Source organism: Tasmannia lanceolata, unplaced genomic scaffold (assembly GCF_043159265.1).
Source record: "Tasmannia lanceolata isolate RefF3 unplaced genomic scaffold, GAP_Taslan_0.1 ptg000011l, whole genome shotgun sequence".
NCBI lineage: Eukaryota > Viridiplantae > Streptophyta > Magnoliopsida > Canellales > Winteraceae > Tasmannia > Tasmannia lanceolata.
In genome coordinates this window covers 10,776,940-10,802,259 of record NW_027518688.1, presented here as the reverse complement: position 1 = coordinate 10,802,259, position 25,320 = coordinate 10,776,940, and the positions used below count along the sequence as shown (strand labels likewise).

Genomic DNA, 25,320 nt, shown 5'->3' with positions numbered 1-25,320 from the left:
TGGAGGTTTGTATGGATCCGTGTTGCATGATGGGCATACAAACCTGGATTTATATGGAACCGTGTTACATCACGGGCATATAAATATGGTGGTCTTGTGAGATAATTTAGCAATTCCTTTGTCGATTTGAGACTCTTTGAGTAGTTGAGACCCTTTGAGTGTTATAGACTCTTCGGGTAGTTGAGACTTTTTGAGTATAAATGATTTTTGTCGATTTGAGACTCTTTGAGTAGTTGAGACCCTTTGAGTGTTACAGACTCTTCGGGTAGTTGAGATTTTTTGAGTATAAATGGTTTTTGTCGATTTGAGACTCTTTGAGTAGTTGAGACCCTTTGAGTGTTACAGACTCTTTGGGCAGTTAAGACTTTTTGAGTATAAATGGTTTTTGTCGATTTGAGACTCTTTGAGTAGTTGAGACCCTTTGAGTGTTACAGACTCTTCGGGTAGTTGAGACTTTTTGACTATAAATAGTTTTTGTCGATTTGAGACTCTTTAAGTAGTTGAGATCCTTTGAGTGTTACAGACTCTTCGGGTAGTTGAAACTTTTTGAGCATAAATGGTTTTTGTTGATTTGAGACTCTTTGAGTAGTTAAGACCTTTCGAGTGTTACAGACTCTTCGGGTAGTTGAGACTCTTTGAGTATAAATATTTTTTGTGTTGATTTGAGACTCTTTGAGTAGTTAAGACCCTTCGAGTGTTACAGACTCTTCGGGTAGTTGAGATTCTTTGAGTATAAATGTTTTTTGTGTTGATTTGAGACTCTTTGAGTAGTTAAGACCCTTCGAGTGTTACAGACTCTTCGGGTAGTTGAGACTCTTTGAGTATAAATGTTTTGTGTGTTGATTTGAGACCCTTTGAGTAGTTAAGACCCTTCGAGTGTTACAGACTCTTCGGGTAGTTGAGACTCTTTGAGTATAAATATTTTTTGTGTTGATTTGAGACTCTTTGAGTAGTTAAGACCCTTCGAGTGTTACAGACTCTTCGGGTAGTTGAGACTCTTTGAGTGTAAATGTTTTTGTGTTGATTTGAGACTCTTTGAGTAGTTAAGACCCTTCGAGTGTTACAGACTGTAGACACCCCATTTTGACCATGCCCTAAAAACAAAAACAAAAACAAAAAAAAAACAAAAAATTGGAAAATCCCTGAGCAGCTGGACCCGGATAAGTCCTTGATAAAAGAAAAGAAAAAAATTAATAATAATAACCTATAAATTAGCAGCTTAAGGCTCCATGGTTAAATCTGGGATAGCTTGAGACCGTCAATGGGCCCCATGAAGTTTCGTCGAGATTCAACAGAATTTACCTGGGTAATGGGGTTTATTTCGAAAATAGTGCAGAAGATGGTCGAATTAGTCAAGTTGGGGGGTGCCCTAGGCAGAGAAAAGCCAGTGAAAATAATCCAAAAGGGGGCTGTCCAGATAAGAATGGGTTGGCAAATATGTTGCTTTTTCTATAAAATGGGTAAAAGAGTAAAATCCCCCTCTCCAAAAGGGCATTCTTGGAAGACTGGTATTGCTTCCTCTATAAGCAATGACAAAGGACCCTAAGATCAAAATGGAGACAAGTGTAGGGCCATGATGGAAAGCACATGTTTAGGGTTTCAGATTTTAGCACAAGGAGAAGTGATCTAGGCCATCAAAGGAGATGGATGGTGAGGATTAGAACTAGGTCCCTAACCCTAGTTATAAAAAAACAAAAAAAAAGAGGAAGAGGAGGAGGGGTCTCATTTTCGTTGGAAAATAAAACAGAGAGAGAGAGGGAGAAGCAGAGAAGGGAGAAAGCCTACCCCATCTCCATCTTCTCCGGCAAGCTTGCCGAAATCCGGCAAGCCTATCCCACAACCTCTCCATCTTCTTTCTCCATTCATCTCCACCCTCCTTTCAGCCACCATCCCCATCTCCTACAGCATCAAAACCCCATTAAAACCCATCTCTACAACCTACCCACCCCACCTTCGGCAGGCCAACCCCACCTTCTCCGGCTGGCCTTCGCACGACTACTCCATCACCACCACCATCAAACCCCCTTCTCAGCAACCTCCCCCCACCGGCCATCTCTGCCATTTCCCCAAACCCATCTTCAAAAATCCACCGACCATCCTCTTCTTCATCTCCGTCCAGCCACCCACCGGAATCCGAGCCTCCAGAACCCCCATTTTCTTCCTCATCTCCATCACCCGCACCATCCAAACCCTCTTCTCCATCTCAGCCGTTTTTCCCCAAAACCCATTTTTGAAAACCCAAACTCTCCCAACTCCGGCTACGCCTCCACCATTAACGGCCACACCCATCTTCTCCTCCATCACCTTCTCCTCCTCCTCCATGGCCGCCACTACCTCCACCTTCCTCCATGGAAACCCCACCTCACATGACCATTAACGCCACCCACATCCTCTGTTTTACCCTTTTTTATTTTTTTACCCATCTTCCTAAAGCCCCTCTCCACCACCACTACCATCCCAGCCGCCCACCGGAATCCGGCCACTCCCACCTTCTTCGACCATCGCCCAACTCCATTCTCAACCCTATTTCTTGGCCATTTCATCCATTTTACTCTCTTATCCAACTCCATGACCCTGTTTTCCCAGCCGTCACCTCCATTTTTTTTCGTCGTCAAATGCCCATTTTCTGCGATTACCACCACCCATAGCCACCACTTCTATACCCTTTGCCTCCATTATAGCCACCCACTCCCTCGATTGGATCCCCATTTCCTGTCATCCCAGATCTGAAATTGGGAGGGATTAACATAAGAAGAAGAAGAAAAGGGAAAAGAGAGAGATCTGAGAACTCTCTGGTTTTGTGGAAATTGAAGAAAAGGAGAAGAATTTACTTGGGTAGAAGAAAGAATTTTCTTGGGCATTTTGGGCAAAGAGGAGAAGACGTGGTCGAGAGGTAATATCAGTTCTATCTTCTCCTTGCAATTTCATTTCTTGTTTAATCTTGTGTGGGTAATCTTGACTTTGATGTTTGCTATGTTTAGCAATTTGTTGCTTTACAGCTTCTTTGAATTCTGTTCCATGAACCTTGTGTGATTGTTGCTTGGATTTTGGGAGGTATCTGTATGAAACCCATTTTTCTCTTGATTGTCATCTTTCTGCTACTTCCTTTTGATGAATCCCTTAAGTTAGTCCTAGCTACATTTCACTCCCTGTTTTGTTAAATTCAGATTGATTTCAGGAAAGGACTAAGTACATATGCTCTCTCTGTTGTGTCTAGTATTCTATTGGGCCACAATTGGACATCAGAACCCGTGCAAGGCATCAAAGTTTTCATTCTTAGTTTATAATGAGAGAGTGTGATCATTGAAATACGGTAAGACCTTCATTGCTCAAATTATGACGATCTACAATCCATAATCTGTTCAAGGTCTTTGCAACATAACTCATACACGAGAAGGAGATAACGCATGTTCCGTTTTCTCATATTGTGTCCCTTTGTCCTGCTATGTGTTAATTGTTGAGCTAATATTTTTCCTAACGATAGATTTCATTTCTTGGTCTAGATTACATTCCCTACCCGTGGTCTTTATTGGAGTGCAACCAAATTGGTAATGCCATTTTCAAATATCGAAATGTGGAGGTCGATAGTGGATCATTTATTGTATAAGCCCAGCACCCGTATGATGCCCCCTTTGGATTCAGATTCTGTCAACGGGAGAGATCACTTAAAATACAAGTGAACCCTCTATAGATTTCTTAGCCCGTGACCCATTACCAAATGGAGTTTGTATTTCCACTAGAGAAGATGGAAATGTAGTCTCATTCCCAACTTGAACCTCACTTTGATACTCAACTTTTGAAGTGTACAGAGGCTGTGTAAGGGCAAGGATCCAGTCCCTTGCATCCTTACGTTTTTCTCTTCCTGATCTTTACAGTAGGTATCCAAAAGACATGTGTATGTTCGGATAGAAATGTCATAGGTTTGGCCCTTTATTCTAATCTTGTTCTGGACTTTAAGGGTAACTTGCACATTTTACCTTCCAGTTTCAACTAGATCTGAGCTTCAATGTCCCATTTCCATTGTCTCATTCTCTCACTCTACTGGTTCTTCTTCTATTTTTGGGATCTTCCTCGGTGTCAGGAAATTCCTTGGTCTTCAGGACTTTGACCAGTTTATGGACGATATATCGATTTTGGGAATATCTTGTCGGGCTTCAGGCTATGACGGAATGCTTCTTGAGCCAACCCCTTCCCTTCCTGCCTTAGAGTCTTCGCAGGTTAAGGGATTTCTTCCTCTTTAGAGTCCGTCATAGAGAGTTTAGGAGTCTGTCCTACCATTCTAGGGTTTGGGAGTTTGTCCTACCCTTGTAGAGTTTAGGATTCCGCCCTTTCATCTTTCAGAGTCAGTTTCAGCATAGGAGTTAGTTCTTCAGTCTTCAGGAGTCTGTCCTATCATCATACGGGTTAGGATTCTATCCAATCTCTCCTCAAGTCATGAGATTCTGTCTCGTCCTCGCAAGGTATAGGATGCTGTCCAACCCTTGCAAAGTCATGATTCTGTCCAATTCCCCCGCAAAGCATAGGATGCTGTCCAACCTTTGCGGGATATCAGGAGTCTGTCCTACCCTTATGATGATAGGATTCTATCCTCTTGTGTCAAAAATAACAAAAACACTTCAAAATATAAAAAATCTCAAAAATCTTGAGTCTTTAAGAGTGTAGTTAGAAAAATCTGGTCCGAACTACAGATGGCTTGATCCCTAGCTGAGAGGTACGTAGGCAGCTCAGGCTTGCAGCTGGCATCCTGAGTTCAGTCACAACTTTCACAACTTTCACAACTTCAAAAACTTCCACAGCTTCAAAACCTTTCAAACCTTCAAAAAATACAAAAATTCTTCAAAATAACCTTGCAAATCATTTTCAAGAGATCTTCCCATAGAGTTAGGAGTCTGTCCTAGACGTTTGGGGGTGTCATAGAGTTAGGAGTCTGTCCTGTTTGTGTTGATATGATGAGTCTTGTCGTGTGAGTGTCCTCAGAGTTAGGAGGCCTCGAGACGTGGTCGGCTGGACACTTAGTCGAGCCGATGGCTAGACTAGAATGCGCTTAGATAGCCCATGGTTTTCCTTAGGACGCACAGCCTAGTCATACATAGGGTGTAGGGTCCACTTGCATTAGTTAGGGCATATAGGGAGTCTTAAAAATTACCATTCACTTGAACTTAAGTAATGGCGCAAGAAGCTTTAAAAACTAGTCAGGTCTAGTTGATCGAGTCTAGGATAGCGGTCCTAGAGGGTTAGGCATTATAGTTTAGCATGGGTCGCTGAACTACGTTGACTCTGATTCTTCCCGAGGCCGGGATACGTAGTGCAGCCAGGATGGATGGCCATCTTGGTCCGAGTCAAGTATCACCTTAGAGTTTAGGGTTTGTCGTGTCGAGTCATGGGTTGTGCTGTATGTTTTGCTGTGTTTTCTTACTTTCATGTACAGATCCTATACCTTTAGCTGTAGCATGCGTGTGTTTGTCCACCAGAACTTAGACACCAATCAGGCATGACACTCATAACCTAGCTATTCTTAGGTGGCATGTCTGTCATTTCTTTTTGTGTGTGCTTATTATTCATCTCCGAGACATGCATGATTAGATAGACGTTATCTCGGGGATATTCGTTCCCATTTTGCATGATTCCAAAACTCTTCACAGTTAATAATAAATGGCATAAGAGACCAAGTGCTCGCACTTGGGCGAATTGGGGGCGCCTAAACCGTTCCCCATTCGTCATCAGGCACGGACCTTTTGTATCTCTGGTTATATGTTGCGACAGAGCACAGCATGGGATCCAGGGCCTACTTCCTTGGATGGCGACTCTTTCTTTGTTTAAGGTGCGTCTCGAATCCGGGCTAGTCCCCGAATCGAGAGGTATCTCACTTTACATCGCCACTCATGCTGTGAGGGGCACTCTTTCGAGAGTTCCTTGGTGGAGCTCTCCTTCACGTGGATGATCCTGAGACTCGTCTGGGGGCACGTCCCCCCGCCTCTCTCGGATCGGGGTCCACACAGACTCTTCGGGTAGTTGAGACTATTTGAGTATAAATACTTTTTGTGTTGATTTGAGACTCTTTGAGTAGTTAAAACCCTTCGAGTGTTACAGACTCTTCGGGTAGTTGAGACTCTTTGAGTATAAATGTTTTTTGTGTTGATTTGAGACTCTTTGAGTAGTTAAGACCCTTCGAGTGTTACAGACTCTTCGGGTAGTTGAGACTCTTTGAGTATAAATGTTTTTGTGTTGATTTGAGACTCTTTGAGTAGTTAAGACCCTTTGAGTGTTACAGACTCTTCAGGGTAGTTGAGACTCTTTCAGTATAAATGTTTTTTGTGTTGATTTGAGACTCTTTGAGTAGTTGAGACCCTGTGAATGTTACAGACTCTTTGGGTAGTTGAGGCTTTTTTAGTATAAATGGTTTTTGATGTATTTGAGACTCTTTGAGTAGTTAAGACCCTTTGAGTGTTACAGACTCATCGGGTAGTTGAGGCTCTTTGAGTATGAAGATTTTTGTTGATTTGAGACTCTTTGAGTAGTTGAGACCCTTTGAGTGTTACAGACTCTTCGGGTAGTTGAAGTTCTTCGAGTATAAATGTTTTTTATTGATTTGAGGCTCTTTGAGTAGTTGAGACCCTTTGAGTGTTACAGACTCTTCGGGTAGTTGAGGCTCTTTGAGTATAAAGGTTTATGTGTATGTTTGAGACTCTCTGAGCGTTACAGATTTTTTGAGTGTTTGATTTGAGACTTTTTGAGTGTTACAGACTGTTTGAGTGATTGTTTTGATATTCTTTGAGTGATTGATTCATATTTGTCTGAGTGTTTGATTTACATCTGCATTGATAATGGTCTGCATTCTCTAAAAGTAATTTCATTGTGTTCGTTTTCTTAAAGCTTTGTTTTGAAAGAGTATGTTTGTGTTTGCTTTAATAGAGCCATTGCGTATTGTTTTAGATAGTTGAGTCGTGAGTATTAGAGAGAGGTCATCTCATTGAGATGTCGTGATTGCCGAGTTAAGGGTCGGTGAGAGGTCTTCTCCCTTCTGTTTATAGTTTTGATTCTCGTAGGGTTACTTTGTTGTGTGCCTTTGTGAATACCATCTTTAGAACTCGAAAACCCGAAAATTATTTTTGCTTTCGGGTCAGCCAAAATGTGTTGTCTGTTCAGCTTTGGCATTCGCGCGTTACACACGCTCTGCTAAAGAGGGGCATTGTAGACACCCCATTTTGACCATGCCCTGCACCTCCATGTTTTGTGCTTAACCTCATCAAATCAGTGAGTTGGGATCATAAATTGAACCCTGAGGTAGCTTAGGGTCCCACCGAGGTCCCCGTAAAGTTTCGGCAAAATCTGTCGAGAAATGGCAAATAGGACTAGCCGGGAAAGAGGTGTCGTATGAATGTATAAGGGGGGTGAGTTATCTGCAGAGGGGGCTGTCCATGAAATAGTGGGGGTGAGAATTTATTATTTTTCCTTTAAATCGTAAACGAACTAGGGTTTGAAAAGGGGAGCGAATTTCTGCAGCCGCAAGGGAGAGAGAGGAAGGAGCAGGAGGACTGGCCACCAAGCTGCCTTCACCGATCTGACCATCATCACCACCTCCGGTCGCTCCTTCTCCGGCCAGCCACCTCTAACCACCATCTGCAGCCCCCATTCCCATTTCCCTATAAACCCTCTTCTCCGGCTCCATCTCCATCTCCCACCAAACCTCCGGCCATTTCCGATCCAAAACCCTCTTCACCACCATCTTCTCCGGCCGACCCCCTCCATTAACAGCCACCTCCGTCCATCACCATCAGTTTTCATCCCCACCTCCACCTCAAAACCCCTACCCATTAAATCCCTGAATCACCTCCATCTACCCCATCCACCATCTCATCTTCTTCTCCCCTCATCCGCTGGCCATCTCCATTGCCGCTCGACCCCCACCTTATCTCCGGCCTCTATAACCCGCCACCACCACGGAATCCGACCAAACCCCAGTCAGATCCACCACTTCAACCCTCATCATTACTCCCAAACCCACCTCCCATTTCTCTGCAACTCCGATCATCCCACCGGAATCCGGCAAACCCCATTCCACAGTCACCTCTCACCTTCAATCCCACTTCCACTACCTCCATCATTTCTAGTGATTGCTTACAGATTTCACCTATACCTTTCCCATTTTCATCTCCATCAAAGCCCCAAATCTCATATTCCATTCAAACCCTAGCTTCAACCATTAGAAAGCCTAACTTCTCATCTTCTCCGGTGAGATTTCTCCCGGAATCCGGCCTAACTCCGGCCATGCTCCGGTCGTTCCTCCGATCTGATCCTTTTCATCAAAGATCCGGGCCAGTGAAGCAAGGAGAAGAAGGAGATCGGCTGAGAGGTAACCCTATGTTTTCTTCAGTTCATGGTTTAAAATCAAATCGAGGCAATCTGAGGTATGGAATTTGTGCATTCTTTTATTAATTAGATGTGTTGAATTTGTGCATTCTTTTGCTAATTAGACGTTTGAGTGTTTCTTTGTTTGTAAGTGGTTTAATCTGAAAATTTAGAGGTTTGGATCATAGATATGATCCGAATGATTTGACCCCATTATTATTAGTTGGAGAAATGTTTCTTTTGGCTATTCCCTAATTACATGGCTGCTTGTTTGTTTTATGTGAATGAGTTGAGAGTTGTAATGGTTTCTGATGCCAATAAATAGTAGAGGACAAGGCAAGTTCAATGTGATTATCAAAGCATAGCAGTGTTGATTTCATAAACCTAGAAGGGGATCTTTTGGTTATTTCTGTTGATGAGTAAAACTGATATTCCTATGTTTTGTATTCACTCAACTTGTAAGAGCTTTCATTTATTAAATTAAGCATGGAGATACATGCTGCTCTTTTGAAATCTTATGATGAACTTGATGTTTTTGAGGCTAATGCTTTGGTTGTTATGTACTCGAGATCGGGACGAATGAAGAATGCAGTTAAAGTGTTTGAGGAGATTGATAATAGAAATTATGTCTCGGGGAATTCGATGCTTTCTGGTTATGTGTAAAATGGGCTTGCAAATGAAGCTCTTGATTTGTTCTGTGATATGTTAGAGGCTGGTATTGAACCTGATACAGTAACCTTAGTGAGCGTCTTTTCAGCTATTGCCTCTTTATCTGCCATGAGAAAAGGAAAACAAGTTCATGGATTCGTAATTAGGAGGGGTTTGGTCATGGATGGCTCTCGTGGTAATTTACTTGTGGATATGTATGCAAGGTGTGGAAATGTGGATAACTCATGTAAAGTATTTGATACAATTAAATGTAGTGATTTGATGCCGGACCATGTTGCCTTCCTTGCATTATTCTCTGCTTGCAGTCATTTAGGGTTCGGCGATGAAGGCGTTAGCCCAAGCCCATCATTAGAGGGACTTACCTGGTTGTGGTAGTACCCTCTTCTCTCTTCTCCTTTTAGGTACCTTTAAATCTTAGATGGCCCTTTCTCTTGAAAGGGCGGCTAAGGCGCTAGCCCAAGCCCATCCTTAGGGGACTTGCTCAGTCCAAGTAGCATACCCCTCATTTGTATAGTAGACTTGCCTAGTCTTTTAGACGCCTTTTAGATATTAGAACCCTTCTCATTGCAAGGGCGATGATAGGGATACTTTGAGCCCTCTTTTGTATATAGGAGACTTGCCCAGTCTCATCAGAACCTTTGTTTACGTCATTTGTGTCTCAGAGACAAGCCTTGTCTCATATAGAGAGTTTCCCCTTTAGGAGGCTTACCTAGCCTCATGTTAGAGTGGCCTCCTCTTTTAGAGCGAGTCTTTGACTTGGTAGTGTTATTAGAGAGTCTCTGACTCATTTGTACTCCCTCCCTAGTGTTATTAGTTAGGAGTTTTTCCATTAGAGACTAACTCAGTCATATAGAGCCTTCCGTGCTTGGGATCTTAGATTGTTTTCTCTGTTCTTGGGACACTAACTTTCTTGTTGTGGATTGTCTCTTTGAGACGCCAGTTGCTTGTTCCGAATTTCCCCTTTAGCTTTAGGGTGCCCTAGTTTGTGGTTATACTTGCGCGTTCCCTTTAAGAGTGAAAATATTTTAAAATCCAAAGACACTTTTAACATTAAAATACAAAAACAATTAAAATTTAAAATTCAAAAACATGTTAAAACTTTAAAAACATCAAAAACATTGAAATATCTTAAAATTAAAAAACAGTTGAAAAATATCAAAAACCTTAAGTCATTTTGAAATGCTTTAAAGCTTTAGGAGCGTAGTAGGAGAGTTCGTTTCGAACTACGTTGGCTTGATCCTCTTCCACGAGGTACGTAGTGCAGCTTGGGATACATATCCCAAGTCCAGCCAAACTTTGTAAGTAAATCATTTAACCCTTTTAAAAATACCAAAAATCTTCTAAAACATTGTTTTCAAAAATCTTCCTCTAGAGTTAGGACTTTGTCTTAGATAGAGAGTTTTAGAGTTAGGGTTTTGTCTTCGATTTGTTGTCTGTTTGTTGTGTGCTTGTTTTAGAGTTAGGGGTTTGTCCTAGAGTTATAGGGGCACCTCCGTCCCGTCAGTCAGCGATCCACATCGCTGAGTGATGACTAGAGTAGGATATGTTAGTCCACCCTTTGTTTTTCTTAGGAAACACAGCTTAGTTACACATAGGTTGTAGGAACCACCTGCATCAGCTTAGGGCTAATCTGCATTTAGTTAGGGCATATAGGTGTCCTAAAATCCACAATTCACTGGAATTTAAATAATCGTACAGGAAACTTTAATAACTGGTCCTGTCTTTTAGATCGAGTCTAGGATAGAGGTCTAGGTGTCTTAGGCATCATAGCTTAGAATAGGCGTAAAGAACTACGTTGCTCTGATTCTTACGGAGGCGGGGATACGTAGGCTTCTTTGGATGAACATCAGACCATCCGAGGACTCGGGCTTAGTCATTAGAGTCTTAGGATTTTTTGTTTTGTTATGTTGTGTGTTTTGCTATGTTTTCTTACTTTCACGCGTAGACCTTATACCTTTAACTGTAGCATGCATGTGTTTTCCCACCAGAACTTAGACACCCATTAGGCATGTCACACATAACCTAGCGATGCTTAGGTGACACACTTCTTTCATTTATGTTGTGTATGCTTATTATTTCATCCCCGAGTCATGCATGATTAGTTAGACGTCCACTCGGGGATATTTGTTCCCATTTCACATGATTTTTGCCCAAAACTCTTCGAGGTTAATAATAAATGGCATAAGAGACCAAGTGCTTGCACTCGGACGAATTTGGGGTGCTCTTCAGACCTTCCCCATTCGTAATCAGGCACGGACCTTTTGTATCTTTGGTTATCCGTTGCAGACAGAGCATTTGTTTTGGTTCCATGGCGTGTCCATGGATGGCAACTCTGAGTTATTTTTAGGTACATCTCGGTTTCGAGCCTTGGCTCCTGATCAGGATGTACCTCATTCGTTTTGTATCGCCACTCATGCTACGATGTGAGAGTGACACCTATTTTGAGAGTTCCTTGGTTGAGCTCTCCTTCACATGTGGAGATCTTTGAGGATTGCAGGGGACCTCGCATCCCTCGCCGAATTCGTCCATCTCAGGATCGGGGTCCGCAGGCGCTAATAAATGCGGATGCGGATGCGGAAGGGCACACACTTCGAAGCAACGGCGCTAATAAATGTGGGTGTGGAAGAATCTCTAAGTGGTTGAAGATTATCCAAGTGACTGTGCCCGTCTCAAAAATCAGTCCGGACCAAGCCGGATAGGATATGACGAGTCCGCTAGGCGACAAAAATCAGTCCGTCCCAAGCAGGACAGGATATGACGCGTCTGCAACCCGACAAAAATCAGTCCGGCCCAAGCCGGATAGGACATGACGCGCCCGCTAGACGACAAAAATCAGTCTGGCCCTAGCCGGACAGGATATGACGCGTCCGCTAGACGACAAAAATCAGTATGACACGTCCGTAAAACGATAAAAATCAGTCCGGCCCAAGCCGGACATGATATGACGCGTCCGCTAGACGATAAAAATCAGTTCGGCCCAAGTTAGACAGGACTTGGCCGGACAGATTTAGTACTTCCACTTCTGGCCGTCCCAGGCCGGACAGACGGCTTAGTCGGACAGATTTCCCGCTCCAGTTCTGGCCATCCCAGGCCGGACCGACGGCTTAGCTGGACAGATTTTTCGCCCCACTTCTGGCTGTCCCAAGCCGGACAGACTGCTTAGCCGGATATATTTCCCGCTCCACTTCTGGCCGTCCCAGGCCGGACCGACGGCTTAGCCGGACAGATTTTTCGCTCCACTTCTGGCCATCCTAGGCCGGACAAACGGCTTAGTCTGACATATTTTCCGCCCCACTTCTGGCTGTCCCAGGCCGGACAGACAGCTTAGCCGGACAGATTTCCAGCTCCACTTCTGGCCGTCCAAGGCCGGACCGACGGCTTAGCCGGACAAATTTTCCGCTCCACTTCTGGCTGTCCCAGGCCGGACAGACGGCTTAGCGGGACAGATTTTCAGTCCTACCATTTAAGAATATAACTCCTCACACTTCCCCAAATCATTACAATGACTTGGAGAACTGGGGGGCAACTGATGGGGTACGAAGAACAGCGATTAATGAGCTGTCGACACGTGGCCCCAGAAGGGCCCACCACAAATCTGACAGCTGCCCAGGGGTAATTCTGTAATTGCCTAAGAGTGGGTGAACCTAAATCCACAAAAGGGCCGACACCTGTCCTGGGGTAGGTAATCCAACCACCCCAGGTCTCCCTCTATAAAAGGCCTCTCAAGGCTCAAAGCAAGGGGTAATAGTAACTTCTAAGCTACCACTCTAAAAGTTTGGCTCTGCACTTCTACTCATACTGACTTGAGTGTCGAAGGGCCCGTCCGGAGCAACGACTCCGGGTTGGTCTTCTAACCTCGTGTGCTCTTGTGCAGGACTCAATTCTCTCAGTTCAGCTCCTTGGGCCCGCCAGATCAGCTTTTACGTCATTGCCATATCTGTTACCAACTTTAGGCCTAACAGTATAAAATCCACAAAATTAGCTCTAACCTGATTTTCTTCATGATCTTATCCATAGGAGAGATGTTGCAAAATAGCCATGCCAAAATCAATGGGCTTTAACTGGTTTGGTTGATTGTTCTTTAACCTTTTTCTTCTTACACGAGACCTTAAAAACTCTCACATAGAGATGTATGTTGAACCAGGCTATGTTCGTTCGGGATTATGCCAACCGATTCTGAGTCCAAAACCAATTATTGGACTAAAATATAAATATAAATTTGAGTCCAATAATTGATTTGGACTCACAATCGGTTTCCATAATCTTAAACCAGCAGGGTCTTAGAAATTCATAAAAACCAATTGCTGTGAATCAAACTATGAAAGAAGAAATCTCATAAAATATGACCCCCGAAAAAAGTTTCCTCGAAAATCTTGTATTCCATAATATTCTTTTCCCTAGATCCAAACACTCCCTAATAGGGGTGCAACTTGGGTCGGGCTCAACCCGAACCCGACAGGCTCATCCCGATTTTGGCTGGGGTTGGGTTGGTATGATCCTTGGGTTAGGGTTGGGAAAATCCAACCCGGTTTAATTTCGGGTTGGGTTAAGGTTGAGGACCTGGCAACCTGACCGGAACCTGAACCCGACCACCGTCCTCTAATTTTGTCTTTATTTTCTTTGGGTTATTGTATTTTCTGTTTGGCCCAAGGTGAACACAAATCAACCCGACTCAACCCGACCCGATTTTGGGTTAGAGGGGTTGGGTTAGGGTTGAGAGATTTAGAGGTGGGTTGGGTTACGGTTGACCATCCTCAACCTGAGGCTTAGGTTGGCTTGGGTTGGGGTTGAGGGAATGCTATCTCGGGTGGGGTTAGGGTTGGCCTCAACCCGACCCAACCGGACCTGAGTTACACCCCTACCCCCTAAGGCCGTATTTGGATTAAAAGAAAAACATTTCTGACGGAAATTGTTTGCATAGTAATAATATTTCTTTCTACAATTTAGAGGGAAATGATATGATTATGGTTAATTTAGAGGGATGTTATTGTAAATTGAAGCTCCCTCTAAGTAATGAACTAATGATGGAATATGGTTGGTTCAAATCATCTTTTTCTGCCTATAAAGAAAGTAAGAAAATTTAGAAATAATTTTCCTTTCCAAAGTTCTCCAAAAAATTCTTGGAATCCAACCAAGGCCTAATTCTCTAATCAAGGGTGATTTGCTTGCTAGATTTGAATAATCTAATTTTCTAATTTTTAATCATTGTTGTAAGGGCAACACAAATTGGACTGCTAGGATCGGCCAGATCAGAGATTCTCTCAAGACATTTCCCACAATGGACACTTGCCCTCATCTAGTTATTTTGCGTTGAAAACAGAATAAGAGGTAAGCAGGGCCAACAAATCGTCCCAAAAACACATCATTTTCTAGGAGCATCTTATCTCAGAGGGGGTGCATATAATATCCACAAATACCTCCCCACTTTGCCACATTGAAAACTTAGTGGGATTAAAGCCATAGTTGATGACATGTCAGAATGACATGGCACATGTCCCCTTCGCACCTTTCCGTCCACGGCCTTTATAGTCCCTTATTTTTCAAAAAGTACTGTATGGGGCACACTACATGATAATCCAAACCGTCCATGTGATGGGCCACAACGTAACTAGGTTGTGCCCAAAAAATCATTTCTGTAGGATGATGCCAACACTCTGATCTATAGAAGAACTACATATTATAGAATAGATTGCAGGGCTAGGATAATCTTACGGAAATGATTTTTAGGGAACAACCTATTTACGTTGTGTTCCATCACATGGACGGTTTGGATCATCCTATGCTGTGGTCCGTATAGTACAGTACTTTTGGAAAAAATACGGGACTCTAAGGGCTTACACCAGCATCTTTTCTTAGGGCATATAACATCCACAAATACCTCCCCACTAGGGGTGTAAATGGATATTCGAAAATTCGATTACCGTCCGCATCTGAATCCGTTTAAAGCGAATATTATCCGAATCCGTTTCAAGTGGATATTATCCGAATCCGTTTATGAGATATCCGGCTCTTAGCGGATGCGAATCTGGTAAATGGTATATCCGATCCGTTTAACATCCGAATCTGAGAAGTAAATCCTTTTTATTTATTATTAATAATATCATTAATATTTATATTTAGTAATGACACATTATCTTTTGTTTCTATAAGAAAAGTGAATATTCTTTTTAGAAAAAATAAAATAAAAACAAAAATAGCCCAAACCCATTCCATCATATACACAAAAAAAAAAGGAAAAACCCAAAGACCACTACCAACACTATCATCCATCCCCATCGCCCCCTCTCTCTCTCTCTCTCTCTCTCTCTCTCTCTCTCTCTCTGCGTTTGTTTTAAAAGGAAGAAGATGATCTCATATATTTTAGGGTTTGAGAGTTAATTTTGTGAAGAGAATGTAGAGGTCTAGTTTTAGGGTTTGGAAAATTCATCCGAGTAAGTAGGAGAAAAAAGATAAAGTGCTGCAATAAAATGTTCGAATTTACCGGATAAACGGATACGGATAATATCCGAATTCGAATAATATCCGACGGATACGAATTCGGTAATAAATATTAAATATCCGTCGAATCCGAATCCGAATCCGAATTCGGATAGTGTATACTGTAATCGAATTCGGATATAGCCATATCCGCTCCGAATTCGATCCGTTTACACCCCTACTCCCCACTTTGCCACAGAGAAAACTTAGGCTAGTTAGTAGACCGATGACATGGCACCGTTGAAAATCAGAAGACCAGTCCAATGGTGGGACCCCTCGGTTTTACAGAAAACAGCTGAAATTGGTCCCATGTGTTCAATTTTTTTCCTATTTAAGAAAAAGGTGTCTAGGTTCGAAGCTGCTTAGTTGTCAGCATAGTACTTGTTGGGCCGGGACAATGCACTTCTCACCCCCTGTTCGAAAAAGGAGAAAATACGAAGCACGCTGTTGCTTTAATAATGGAACATCTTTATTAAACATTCTTCAATGGAGAATTGTAAGAGCCTTCCAACAATTAGAAACCCCAAGATTCAATGGAGTGAGAGTATGTATCATATATAGGGAATTGCTAGCGTCCGCCAGAGGCATTTCGCGGCTAGTTTGTCGCACGTGAGACTAGCCACGTCGTGAATGGAGACAAAGGCTGTTGTCTTCATTCACGAGGTGGCTGGTCTGACATGCGACAAACCAGCCAGAAATGCCTTTTGCGATGGACCCTAGCAAATCCCTCATTTGTATGAAACCTATGAAGGCCTAGTAAAATTTTATTTTTTCACTTATAGCAGGCCTGAAAATTTGGCCATTACACCAATTGATCACACGCCCATTGTCGTGTGATATGTGGAAAAGCTGCTGCCAAAAATAAAATATTACTAAAGTAGAGAGAGATTTCAGAACTGGGTTTTTTCATACAACGCAAAGCCAAAAGCCTAGATCAAATTTGAAAAAAAAGTAAGAAATTACCAAAGGAACAAAAAGAAGAGAAGTGACAGAGGGAGAAATACCTTTTCCCTAAGAATGCGCAGTTCAGAACCTCTCCACGCCTGCGCAGTTCAGAACCTCTCCACGCCTGCAATTTTCGCAGGAGTGAATCTTTATCCATTTCAAATAAAAAATTAAAAGCACCCAACTGTCATAACTTTCATATAGATTAAACAACAGAAATGTTACGAGCACAACCATATTTTGATATTTTCACTAATCATCTTGTCTTTTAGTATTTAAAGAGCTGTGCCCAAAAAGCTCTCACGAGCCAATTATTAAAGAAGAAAAGACAAGATGTGTTAGTGTAAATATCAAAATATGGTTTTGCCGATAACATTTCAACAAATAAATAGAGAAATGAACTGGTTCAACACCATGAAAGTTTTACTATAATAAACATTTGATGCAACTGTTCTTTATGGACATGTGGATGACGCCATAATCGCTCTAGACCATTCATCCAGTGTACCCATCCTCTGATTGCTAACGTCTCAAAAATTATAATCTAAGAATTTTAATAGCCAGCGTGATGTCTTTCAAACGCGCTGTTAAATTAAAATTGGTATTTTTGTTTTAATTGTTCAATTATAGGGCACAAATTATACCCTCCGTATAGTCCAACCCGGTTTGATTTGGCATATCTACAATGGGACCTAGATTTAAATATCAGGGGCTGGGACTGTTGCTCATTGCTCGAGGCTTTATTTCTCAACCTTGAGGTCGAAGGTTCGATCCCAGCTTACCAATCAAGTTTTTTTTTTTTTTAAATATACCCTTTGATAAGCAACGTCAAGTTCAGTGGCAATACTCAAGAAACTAGCAAAACCATCTTTCGAGTTTAGTGGCTGTAGTTCCAAAACAAGTGTATCTTTGTATGGTTTGCATATGATGTCTTTCTCTAGTCCCTCACTATTATGGTTTGCCGGAAAAACGCGAAATGAAAACCTTGTAACATGAGATCTAACAGGGTTGCAACTTAGATTTAGATTAATCTATACTTCGGATTTTACTAAAGGGTTTTAGATAATTAAAGATAATGTTGAGAATTCAAGTTTGGGAGGGTGTTGCACTGGGACACCTAATCCTAATTCCTCTTTTTAAATATAGGTCACTGCTTAATGGGATCAGTTCAATTAGGGGCCCTTCTGGTTCGTCTTTGACCTACCGAGGGAAAGCCTAAGTAAAATACCCAAGTCGTTTTCCCTCAATTGAGAGTAGTTTCCTCCCAACTCACCTTGGGTATTAATAAAATTAATAAGGGTATTTTGGTTAGTTAGAGATTAGGATAAAGCATGAGTTAATGCTAAGTTAGTGTTATAGAGAACTTCTTTGGAATCCAACAGTTTTAGACTGAGCGGGACTAAGAAAGAGTATATGGAGTGCAGGTTTAGTAATGTAAGGAGGTGGGGCGACGATGTAGTAAATATGATTGGACAGGAGGTACCTAAGAGGGTTATATTTCGCTATCTTGGTTAAATCCTTCATAAGGAAAAAGAGATTGAAGATGATGTTAGCCAAAGAATAAGAGTAGGTTGGTTGAAGTGGAAGCATGCTTCATAAGTTCTGTGCGATCGTAAAATATCTACCAAGTTGAAGGAAAAGTTTTATAAGACAGCTATGAGGCTAGCCATGCTGTACGGCTCAGAGTGTTGGGCCACCAAGAAGTAGCATGTGCATAAGATGAGTTTAGCGGAGAATCGAATGTTTAGATGGATGTGTGGCCACACAAGGTTAGATCGAATTAAAAATGAAGACATCTGTAAAAAGGTGGGGGTGGCACCAATTGAGGAGAAGATGAGAGAGCACCGCTTAAGATGGTTTGGGCATATCCAACGTAGGTGAAATACAAGTAGGGCAACCCAAGAGGGAGGTGAATTGGTTAATTAAAATTGTCTTAATTAAATGGTTATTAAAAACAGTTTATAAGTTTAAGTAATTTGTAGTTAATCCTTGTTCAATTAAGCAAGACAATGAAGTTAGGGTTTAGATAATACCAATCACTAAGTGTAGAGGGCGAGCAAGAGAAGAAAAGACACCAAGATTTATAGTGGTTCTGTCTATCAACATGAAATTTACTTAGCAACCCAGGAGGATGGGTGAATTGGGTGTCTTTTGAAAATTTAAGGATTTAAAAAAAAATTATTTACACTAGTTTTAGTTTGATTAAAAAATTAAAAATAAGATTCAAAGACAAAAGTAAAGCACTTACCACAAGAGAAGAGAAGAAGAGACAAGAAGCTTGACACAAGGGCTTTTATAGTGGTTCGGTCTTAAACCCAAGACCTACTCCACTCTTCTCAAGTTTGTCTCCTTGAGGTATCCACTATCTTCTTCCAAGGAACTTAAATACGGCATTCTTCCGCCAAGTACAATCCGAGCATCCAAGCTCCAAGGGACTTAAATACGGCGCCCATCATTGCCAAGTACAATGTAGAGAAGAAGTAATGTAGAACACTTGCCTCTTAGTAGGCTAATAATATGTAAATCACACTCACTCACTCAAGGAAAGATAAACAAGTTGGATTCCTAAGGTCTCTCAAGAACTAGTAAAGATTAAGGCATAAGAGAGAATTGGAGAGTAAAATCCTTGTTATAATGTAGTAAATATCCTTATAAATGCTCAATGAATATTAGGTTTAATCATTAAGTGTTGTACTTAAGGCCTAAGAGTCCATATATATAGGGGAGTCACAAATATGGCCTTTTTAGACTCCCCAACAGTCTTCTCGGAATTGTCGCTCAGAATTCCGAGTTGACTGTTACAGATTTAATTTTTCCATACAGGGCCTTTCTCGGAGTTCCGAGAAGTTTTCTCAGAATTTCGAGCCTTCTTCTCGAAATTCCGAGAAGGCTATTTCAGCAAGGTTTCAAGTTTTGGTTGCTGATTTATTTTGAGCCTTCGAAATTCACATGTTTCTTGTTAAATGGAATGTCAGGTGGGTCCAAAGAGTGAGGACACTACCATGATCATTCACTTGTCCAATTAGGTTCATCTTATGTTGATTTTAATCTCTCTTTTGTGCCTTTAACCTAGCTAGCGCATGATTGACCATTACATTCTAAATACAACATAATCTTCAATCTTGTTGGCACTTTGGAGATGCTTTGACTTATCTTCTATCAACTCCATTGATGATTGAGCATAGCTTTTACCTTTGAGTTGATTTACATCTTGTTGGTCTTGAAATCGATCTTGCCTTTGAATGACCTTGCCTTGATGATGCCTTTATATTGTTGATTCCTTTTTCATGTCTTTGATTTCACTTTGAGCTTGAATGAATTGATCATTGATTGTGCAATCTTGAAGGTACTAATGCTTGAAACACATTTACTTAGACATAGAAGATCATTAGTACATAAAATAATTTTATGACAAATTAGGTTTGTTAATCATCAAAACATATCAATAGGAGTACTTGTTGAACCCTTGGGCTAACAATCTCCCCCTTTTTATGATGACAAACACAATTAACAATAAGGTAGAAGCTCCCCCTTATGGGATGAATAGAACAATTAATGCTCCCTCTAAGAGTATGATTTAATTGACCATTTCAAGCATTAATTTCAATGATGAGAAATGACAGCAAAATTATAAGCATGGAGCTTTGCTCCCCCTCAATATATGTATATTATTGTGACTTGGGAGCTCAAATATTTTCCCCCTTTTGTCATTACAAAAAAGGTGGAACAAAAGGAAAGAAGGGATATGAGAACCAAGAGATCAACTTAGGAGTAATGCAAGAGAGATTATGAGCATAACACAATGCATATGAGCGAAAAGGAGAAAGAACAGAGAACACAAGCGCATAAGCAAACCATAGTCTATATATAATAAAAGGTCATACATAGCAGCTAGTCCTATGAGGTGCTTGGCCATGCATTCTCATACACAGGTATCAGCCAAAATGACTGCGGAGAATCACACAGCAAGAAAGCAAATAACACCATAAAGATCCAAACCAATATACATACAATCCTAATACTTCACATATCATAGCGCTAAATAACTAGATAGCCTAATTAACAGATAGATGCCCAATCAGCAGAGAGATGCCCATAACCATCAGAGAACAGAAGCTAGCTACTACTGTGGAGGAGGTGGTGGAGTATAGGATGAACTGCCAGGGGGCTGACTCCACTGACCACCGGAGAGGTACTGGTAAAGGGCAGTGAACTGGTCATCAACGTGAGTAGTAAGCGTCTGAAATCGAGTAGACATCTCCGTGTCAACATGAGTAGTAAGCCGCTCAAACTGTGTAGTCATGGATCGTTCAAGCGCCTCCTGCATGGCTGCGAAATCCTGAAATGCCCGTGGTACCTCAGGTGCCTGAGTATCCCGATCTGCCTCTTCTTCTTCATCTTCATCTTCTTCGTCTTCTTTATCAGACGCAACTTCAACAACTTCTTTGTCTAGTGCTATGCACCGAAAAGTGCGATCGTCGAATGGAGCGGTGGGAGTGTCGGTCGCCTCACCATCCATAAGGACGCCAAAATGGCAGAATATGCATGTTAGAAGCATGGCATATGGTAAAGAAGCTCGGTATCGGCTAAGAGTTTGGAACATAAAACGAAAGATAATGTAGGGTAGACAAATCCGGCGACACTCAAGGATACAATATATGATGTAGGCTTCTAAGGGCGTTAGAGCATCAGTCATGCCACCGCGAGGGGTGAAGTTGTTGAACATGAAGTTATGAAGCATTTTAGCAACAGGAATGAGGTCGGAAGCTTTCACATACATGTTGGGTCTATATCGCTTGGTAATCCGGCCATAGACAGTATCGTGATTAAGATCATTAAGGGAATGGATCACATTTTTAGGCCACAAGTAATGGTTAAAACCCTCACAACTAATCTCAAGAATCTTGGCAAGTTGATGAGTATTGAGTTTGATGTGTGTTTTCTTGACACGAGACTCAATTTGAAAGTAAGAAGGGGTGACAGTGAGATTGGTATAGAAAAGACGTACCAACCTAGGGTAGACCAGCTCGTTGATAGAAAGGAATTGCGTCCACCCAAGGGCATCGAATTGCTCTTGTATGTTGAAGAATATCGGGCTTGATATAGCGACCAGTGAGGATGCCACGATTCGCCATTTCCGGCCATCTCTTCTTGGCGTGTGGGTTAGAGAAGTATGAATTTGGAATAACTTCCGGTTCCAGAACTGGAGCCTTGGCTTTGGCTTTCTTCCTCGACGGCCCTTCATCTTCTTGACCTTGTGAAGAACCCCCAATGTTGAGATTTTTGGCCCTTGGCATGATTGGAAAACTAAGGTTTGGTAGAAAAATGGAAGAAAGAGGAAAAAATACGGGTTTGGAGCCCTAGATGGGGAGGAAATGAAGAATATGGAAGGAGAAGGGTTTCTAGTGGAAGAAAAGTGATAAAACAAGAAAATAATGGAGGAATATAGAGAGAAACTCGTGGGAAAGTTGGGGATTTTAGTAAGGGGACGAATTTCTAAGGTTTTGGAAGGAAAATGGAAGAGAAAAAAATCAGGGATTTGAGAGCTAAAGTGAGTGATGGAGAGGAAGAAATGGAGGGAAAAGAGGTGTAAAGGGTTAGATTGAGGATGGAGATGAGAGAGTTGGGACAATAGGAAGAAATGACACAAAAAGAGGGGAAAAAATCATGAGAGAGGAGAGGGCTTTGAAGAAAGAGGGATTTTGTAGGGTGAAAAGGGAAGAAACTAGGGTTTTGAGGAAGAAGATGATGTATGAAGGGTGGATTTGGATAGATTTGGAACAAAATAAGGTTTAAGAAGTTAGGGTTTGGAGAGGGTTGAGAAAGAGAATGAAAAGAAAGAAAAAAAGAACGAAGAAAAATAAGATAACAACGATCGGTCCAGGGTTTTAAACACCCTGGATCGATTCTAGGAATTCCGAGAAAAATTCTCGGAGTTCCGAGAAACATTTTTTTTCTTCTAATTCTACTGCGGAATTCCGAGAATTTTCTCAAAGTTCCGAGCTCAGAATTCCGAGAATATTCTCGGAGTTCCGACAAGTGTGTGTGTGTGTGTTTTTTTTTTTTGAATACATGAATGTTTGCAATGTGAAGCTCATTCAATACCCATATATTACCAATAAAAATAATACATTTTCACACAAATTCAAAGCATGATTTTCACATATGACTTAACCATGATTTAGATGATGGCACATGGCCAAAGTATTAAGTGTCTTGATTAAAGTGATGGTACCGACTCTCCCTTTGAACAAAGTGGGCAATGGGCACCATTTGAGTGAGTTTTAAATTAAGGGTTTGATCATCTTAAGCCATGTTGTCATTATCAAAACAAGGGTGATAAGGATATATATATATATATATATATATATATATATATATATATATCCATATATAGAGAGAACATTATCACTTAATCATGCTTTATTTTCAAACTCTTTAACTTGATCTAAACTCCAAATGTTGAGTCCACTCCTAATGTCACAAATTCTATCCTCATTTAGGGGTTTAGTGAAGATATCCGCTAATTGATCATTTGTGTGGATATACTTAATGAAAATATCCCATTTTTTAGAATGATCTCTTAGAAAATGATGCCTTACCTCTATGTGCTTTGTTCTAGAATGTTGAATTGGATTCTTTGTCAAGTTAATGACACTTGTGTTATCGCAATGGATGGGAACATTACTAAATTCAAGATTGTAATCCATGAGAGTGTTTTTCATCCATAGGATTTGTGCACAACAAGCTCCGGCCGCAATGTATTTGGCTTCTGTAGTAGATAGGGCTACGGAGTTTTGTTTCTTAATAAACCAAGATACAAGAGATCTTCCTAAGAATTGACATGTGCCACTTGTGCTTTTTCTATCTATCCTACATTCGGCAAAATCGGAATCCGAGTATCCTACTAGGTTGAATTCATTTGAACTTTCATACCATAAACCTAGGGAAGGAGTTCCTTTGAGATACTTGAATATCCTCTTAACGACAATCAAATGGGACTCTTTTGGAGCTGATTGAAACATAGCACAAATGCACACACTGAACATTATATCCGGCCTACTAGCGGTCAAATATAATCGGCTACCTATTATTCATCTAAACTTCTTTTCACCAACCGGTTTTCCAACTTCATCATTTTCTAATTTGGTGGATGTGCTCATGGGAGTTGGCTTGATTTGAGAGCTATCCATTCCAAATTTCTTTAGGAGTTCTCTATTGTATTCTTTTTGTTGATGAAAATTCCATTCTTACATTGTTTGATTTGAAGTCCAAGAAAATAGGTAAGCTCTCCCATCATACTCATCTCAAACTCTTTTTGCATGGATTGAGCAAAGTCTTCACACATCTTATCATTAGTAGCACCAAATATGGTTTTCATCAACATAGATTTGAATAATAAACATATCTTTTTCTTTTTTTTAATGAACAAGGTCTTGTTAACCTTGCGCATTTGAAAGCCTCTCTCTAATAGGAATGAGCTAAGCCTTCATACTGTAGACACCCCCTTTTTGCTACGCTTTGAAAAGTGAGAGATTCGAAAGTTTCATCGAGTCTTGAATCGGTCTTCCGTATTGGGTTAGATATTCTTGCATTTTTAAGGAGTTTCGAAGTTGATTCGCAATCCTAAAAGTCTCTAAGGGGTTCCATTGGCCTTTGGAAGATGAAAATTCAAGTTTTCGATCAAGTAGGAAAACCTACTATTTTTAAAATTTCTCAGGTTTTCCCTATTTTTCATCAATTTTTGCACTACAACGGTATTTTGGTCATTTTCAGTGTGTCCAATTTGACCCCGAAGTTGTGTATAAGAAATCTTGAGTGATCTCATGAATTTTTAAAAAAACCTTCTAAATTTAGAACTTCTCAGGAGTTTCACTTGATTTGAAAATTTTGTGAGACGAGGGCATTTTAGCCACTTCCAAGTGATCATGTTTGCTATCACCCACTAAAAGGAGTCAACTTAAAAACTTTCTATTTTAGAAGTTTGATCATGAAGACTTTCCATTTTTAACTTTCTCCTTCAAGGGCAATTCGGTTTGAGGGCATTTTGGTCACTTTTTGATGTGTTGATCAAACGAGGTCATTTGGGCAAAAAAGATTTTTCCAAGGGGTGAATGAGGTTAGGCCATGTGTGTAGGACCCACCATGTGCATCACATGGTGTGGTCCGACCATTATAAATTTTGAATTATTCTTTGAAATGGGTTGGATTTCATAAAAGATGAGAAAGAGAAAAGCGCTATAACTTTGAAATGAATTATTCTTTTGAGCTTTTCATCTAGGCCCATTTCAAGGACAAGAGGATTGTCTAGAAGCGTTACAACCAATACCAGGGGCAGTGCCTAGATGAAAAGCTCAAAACAATAAAGGGAGCGAGCACGACGTGCTATACAAGGGGCATGTATTGGAAGAAACTTTCATGTCTCAGTCGACGTCTTTGGTTCCCAAATTCATCATGTAGCAATGGAAGCCGACAAATTCAAGATAAGAAGGTTTAAGAGCAAGCATTAAAAAGCGTTCGTCAAATATCAAGAGTTACCTATTCATAAATGAAGGATGCCAAAGAACTAGTTCGCCCGATTGAAGATGAAAGCATATATCCGAATCTTGGAAGAAGAAGACCCATTATCTCTTACCTGCATATGCCGTCAAACTCCGTAAAAAATAATAATAATAAAGAGAAATTATTGACCTAGATCAATTCCAAACCTGAACATTGGAAGGCCTCATTTGGCCGAACAAATCTCAAATTCATGACCCAGTGTAAAAAAGAATACCCGTTTGCAAACCCCTTTGAGCCTGAATAAAATTCCTTTAAAGAACCCGTCAAACTAGAGGCATCCGCCCCGAACTACGCGAGACCTGATCCCTACACTGGGGT

At 41.1% G+C, this 25,320-nt stretch overlaps 1 protein-coding gene across 1 annotated transcript; it reads left to right on the top strand.

Moving 5' to 3' along the window:
- Positions 1-8,835: 8,835 nt before the first annotated feature.
- On the top strand, positions 8,836-20,429 carry LOC143885868 (pentatricopeptide repeat-containing protein At3g63370, chloroplastic-like). The gene is made up of 3 exons (XM_077389914.1): positions 8,836-9,001; positions 9,059-9,348; positions 20,373-20,429. Exons 1-3 carry the CDS (start codon positions 8,836-8,838, stop codon positions 20,427-20,429), a joined length of 513 nt encoding a protein of 170 aa, XP_077246029.1.
- The last annotated feature ends 4,891 nt before the right edge of the window (positions 20,430-25,320 follow it).